The sequence below is a fragment of the Etheostoma spectabile genome, chromosome 3 (genome assembly GCF_008692095.1).
Source record: "Etheostoma spectabile isolate EspeVRDwgs_2016 chromosome 3, UIUC_Espe_1.0, whole genome shotgun sequence".
In the NCBI taxonomy this organism is placed as follows: domain Eukaryota; kingdom Metazoa; phylum Chordata; class Actinopteri; order Perciformes; family Percidae; genus Etheostoma; species Etheostoma spectabile.
In genome coordinates, this window is record NC_045735.1 from 4,068,035 (window position 1) to 4,072,847 (window position 4,813).

At 39.5% G+C, this 4,813-nt stretch overlaps 1 protein-coding gene across 1 annotated transcript in view; it reads left to right on the top strand.

Moving 5' to 3' along the window:
- Nucleotides 1–2,439: 2,439 nt before the first annotated feature.
- zgc:113279 (uncharacterized) overlaps nt 2,440–4,813 on the top strand; it is a 14,093-nt gene continuing 11,719 nt past the window's right edge. The window contains exons 1-2 of the mRNA XM_032508970.1: nt 2,440–2,713; nt 3,663–3,778. Of these exons, the coding sequence (XP_032364861.1) occupies nt 2,548–2,713; nt 3,663–3,778 (282 nt within the window). The 5' untranslated portion in view covers nt 2,440–2,547. The remainder of the gene's footprint in view (nt 2,714–3,662; nt 3,779–4,813) is intronic.

The window sequence follows — 4,813 nt, forward strand, 5'->3', positions numbered from 1 at the left end:
CCTTTCCATCCTGTCCACCAGACTGAACAGACTTTATTGGTTTAGAATTACAGCAACAATTGCTAAAAACACTGCAATCTCAAAGTCCTCTCTTCTCGATTTACAGCCTCTCTCTCTTGGCTTAAATTAACCCACGGTTGTTGGGTACGGCCACTGAACAGGCTACGTGTTAACAGCCGTGGCTTACTTCCCTGGTCCTATGGTAATGTTAGCAGTTAGCAGGGTAAGCGGTTGGTGGTGTTAGCCAAGATCAGTCTGGATCACTTTACTGTCTGTGTCTCAATTGTTTTTGCAAGTAACCAACTCGGATATATAATTCAAAGTGAGAACACAAATGTTGAAAGGACATAAAAAGCCGTCCCTTGTAGCCGTTACAAATTGACCTGAAGCTGTTGCTTTTCAGGAGGAAACTAGCCAACTCGGCGTGCTTTTGGGCTCTAAAGTTGTCTCTAACTATCAAATACAATATTTACCCGGGGTTTGTTTTGTCTCTGGTTACGCAACTGTCACATTGTTTTAGGTCAGTTAGAATCCATCTTTGTTTGTTTGCTGCTGTCATGGCTGTACTAATGTTACAGCTGATATCATTATCAGGGATATTTGGCAACCCGAGGGCTATTTCACAAAACCGAGATGACCAAAGTCAATGACAAAGCTAGTCTCATTAGCTACATAGTGAATGAATGGAGGAAGCCAACATACAGATTCTATATGCAACTGTGATTGTCAAATGTTACAGAATCACATATCAAGACAGTGAGATGTCAACTCTTTGGGAGAGAGGACTACGAATCTATAGTTGTCTGTTCAGAAGACACAGATGTCTTTATCATGTCGTTAGCATTCTGTGACAAAATTGAGGCCCCATTGTTCCTGAAGTGTGGCACAAGAACCCATACAAGGCTGGTAGCTATCAGGAAGGTTGTAGCCACTGTTGGCATGGACGCTTGTAGGGCTCTCATTGGTTTGCACGCCAACACAGGATGTGACACTGTAAGCGCTTTTGCAGGCAAAGGGAAGACAAGGGCATTTACCCTACACATTCAATTCAATTCACATGCAATACACATTCTTGAAGTTGGGCCAGGAATGGGACCTCTTACCAGAACTGAGCAACAAAATGGAGGCATTTACATGTGTCTTCTATGCCCCAAAAGCATCAACCACCATGATCAACAAGCTCAGGTACCCCCTTTTCTGTGAGGTGAAATCGAGAGTCATAAACTTTCACCGTGCAAGGATAGCTTGAGGCAACACACACTGCAAGCAAACTATCAGGCTGGTGTCTGGAGAAGATGTTAGAAAAGGACCCACAATTGCCAAGCCCTGTTGGCAGAGGATAGAAGATGGAGACAGAGGAGGAAGGTAAACAGTTGGTGCTGCACTGGATGGAAGGCCACCCAGCACCTGAAGTTGTCCTGGACATAGTCTCCTGCAACTGCACAAAAAATGGTGCCTTTTATGTGTCTTGCAAATGGCCTCAGGTGCACAAACAGGTGTAAACTGACAGTGTGAAAACCAGTTGACCTGTGTAGAAAGTTCAGATGAAGACGAGGATGACATGGAAAATGATGATTAAATAATACAATAATAGATATCAACATGCAAACCAGTCTTTGATTAAATATGTTCACTTTACAACTTGTTTCTTTATTGACTTTTAGAACTAATAGGGCTCCATCCTTATTGTCCATTCTATTTGCTCTATTCTATTTAAGGCTCTCACAAATAAAACAGTATGGGTATATTGTACATTTTCTGAATCATCAGAGTGCCTTGAGTATTGAAGTTGTTGAGTTTTGTGTCCCTGATTTTCCTTCAGGCCCCAGGGATAAAAGAAAGCATACAGTTTAGCCGGAAATGTGTATTATTTCTGGTTTTAAAAAGTCATGTGATCTCTGACAGATTCAGAACAGGGCTTAAATGAAAGCCTAAAAGGTCCCCTTTCCAAAAATACCAAGCACCGTATTATAGAATCTTGACAATATCCCTACTCTCAGCCTAAACCAGATATACACCAGTTTTCAAAAACAGAATTTATCTTTGGTGGTTAGTAACTTCATGAGCTCAAAAAAGTGATTTCGCTATCACACCTGCACTGCTATCATGATTTTTCTAGTACTAGGGGGTGTATACCTTGCCAAAAACAATGATATGTCTGTCATTTAGTTGGTCGGCCCATCAGACTGAAAGACTATTGTAGAAATCCTAACCTACTGATTGGCTTGTTCCTTCCAACTGGGAGTCACTGCTTTACATTCTGCTATTCAATCATGCCTACATTTATTATGGTTGGTTATGTTCAGTTACATGGTAGGCTACTTATAAAATGTCCAACTTTTTTTTTTTTTTTGACCCACTCTGTGTGGGCGTCGACCTTTCCACCAAGGAGTAGGCGTGGCCCCCTCCTGTCTTCGGTACGTGTCATTACTTAGATATGATGCACTGAGGAAAGTGGGTTTTTCCCAGTATTTTAACATAAGAGCTAGAAGGCTTCTGAACTCCCGGTTTTCTCACTTTAACATTTCTTTTCAGTAGTTGTACAAGATGGGGAGACTGTACAAACGAAAGGAGTTACGAGAAAGAAGTGATGAAACAACAGACATAGGGGCAGGGCTCTCTCCTCTGCCAGGGGACACCGCGGCCGGCTTGGCCGAGCCTCACACACCTGTTCCTGGTTTGACTATCCAGGATGTAGACGGTCGTCAAAACGGTATGGCGTTTACCGATAGGTCTATGGCAGCCGTTTTTAAAACATTATATTGGAATTCTAGATATTAGCCTATACCAATGCAGTCATGTTAACGTTCCAATACTCTCATTTAATGCGTGTTAGACTGAATTGTAGAAACGCCTCTTTAAGTTCAACAGTAGCCTACAAACTGCCTCCAGAATGTACAAATCGCAACATCTTTCGAAAACAGTTTACTGAACATTATAGCCTCCGCGAAGGTTGCATTTGTTGCAGGACTGTTGTTTCCGATAGATTTAGCTAATGAACTGCCAACTGAGTAGGCCTGTGTTTTGTAAAATTATCAATTGAAAGGTAAATTATAATTTACCATATCACATAGTGGGTAAAGTTGCATAAAATAGAAATACTCGAGTTAGTGCAATCAGCTCAGTCACTTCCCTTGACATCTTGAGTAACCTTCCGCCAGAGCTGCAAAACTGTTGGCTTGAGCAGATATGGACACATTTATCTTGTGTTACAAGGCTACTGTGAATGAGCTAGTCTACTATCAGATCTCCATTTTGGTAAATAAAAAGACACAGGCAGATGACATAAAAATCATGTGTGCGTCTAAAGTCTTTGCCAATGGATGTCATATTGAAAGGGATATTTAAAGCCAGTTTGAGCTTGTTAAATCAATAATAATAACAATCTACTGTGTTTACAGCTCAAATAGTGAAAAATAGAGTGGAGTTATCTTTTGTGACAGCAAGCTAATTGTTCCTGTCATCTTAATGTTTTTATTAGACTACATGATAGTCCAATTATGATCCCAATGCAAAGTTGTGAGGCATTGGGTACAGCAGTTTGCCTCCTCCATCTATAGTTGTGTGTAATATGAAAGGACAGCTGATTCTACTTGGATTTGTCAATGCTGTGCTGTCTGATCCTGCTATGGAGTTTAACCATCCATTGTTTTCCTCACCAGGTGTTTCCATATATGGGGGGGAGAGGGTCTACCTTGGAGTCCGTGTCAAAATGCCTGTAAGGGATCTACTGAGAAAAATCCGCATAGCCCAAGGCTGTAAACATCAAGATTTTCAGGTAATTTTGTCAAAATGTAAACCCAACACTAAGAGTTAAATCACTTTTTTTATTTTTTAACTCTGATGGATACGTTTACACAGGTTTTAAAGTTTTACCAAAATGTTTGATTGTAGGTTATACACAGGGGACATGTGGTTTATGACATGTGGTATTGAATGATTTTTATATATCAAACCTTGTTATTTTATTGTATTTATTGCTTTTGACAAAAATGTGCCTTCCCATTAAGAAAAATCAACCAAACGTACAAACACCAAACTGTGGGAATAATTTTCCTGATGTTTGCATGTGAAAAACACTGGTTAAAGTTGATAAATGAGGATAGTTTCAACTGTCTCACAATGAATCCTGAAAAAAATTTGAAAGAATTTAAATCACATTTACGCTTAGTTTGGCTAACGTTCAGCATGATAAACAGCTGGACATCAAATGTCCTCCGCTTTATCCTTATTCTGAAAAGATTTTAGACTCCTTCCCCATATTTGGATACAGGGTCTTTTTATACATGGAAAAAACACACTACAGTTTGCTAAAAGGAGAACTAAGACATGTACTTTCAGTGCATTTATTTGGTGTAACCTGAGTTGAAAATGTGTTTTTTACCTGCAGGCAATATGCTAAGCTGTAGGCGTAAAATCTCCTGACCTAACGCATTTTCTTTTGGTCTGTTAGACATCGAATCTATACTATAATACGTGCAAGCAGGGAATGTTTCTGAAAAATCGGAACATTTAAAAGACAACTCACCCTGATTTAGGGCTGCATGATTATGGCCAAAATGATAATTACAATATTTTTTATCAATATTGAGATCACGATTTACTTATCACGATTATTTGTTGATTTTAACCAAAACTAACTTTATTGTCACATAGGCTATTTATAACTGCGTTCACATCCATATTGTGCTATATTCCGTCTAATGCATCCATATGGTGCATCCATATTGTGCTACATTGTAACTGTATGTTGTATTTACGTTATCTACCAGACGAAATATCAACATGGATTTCGGTACCTCATTACGATGCC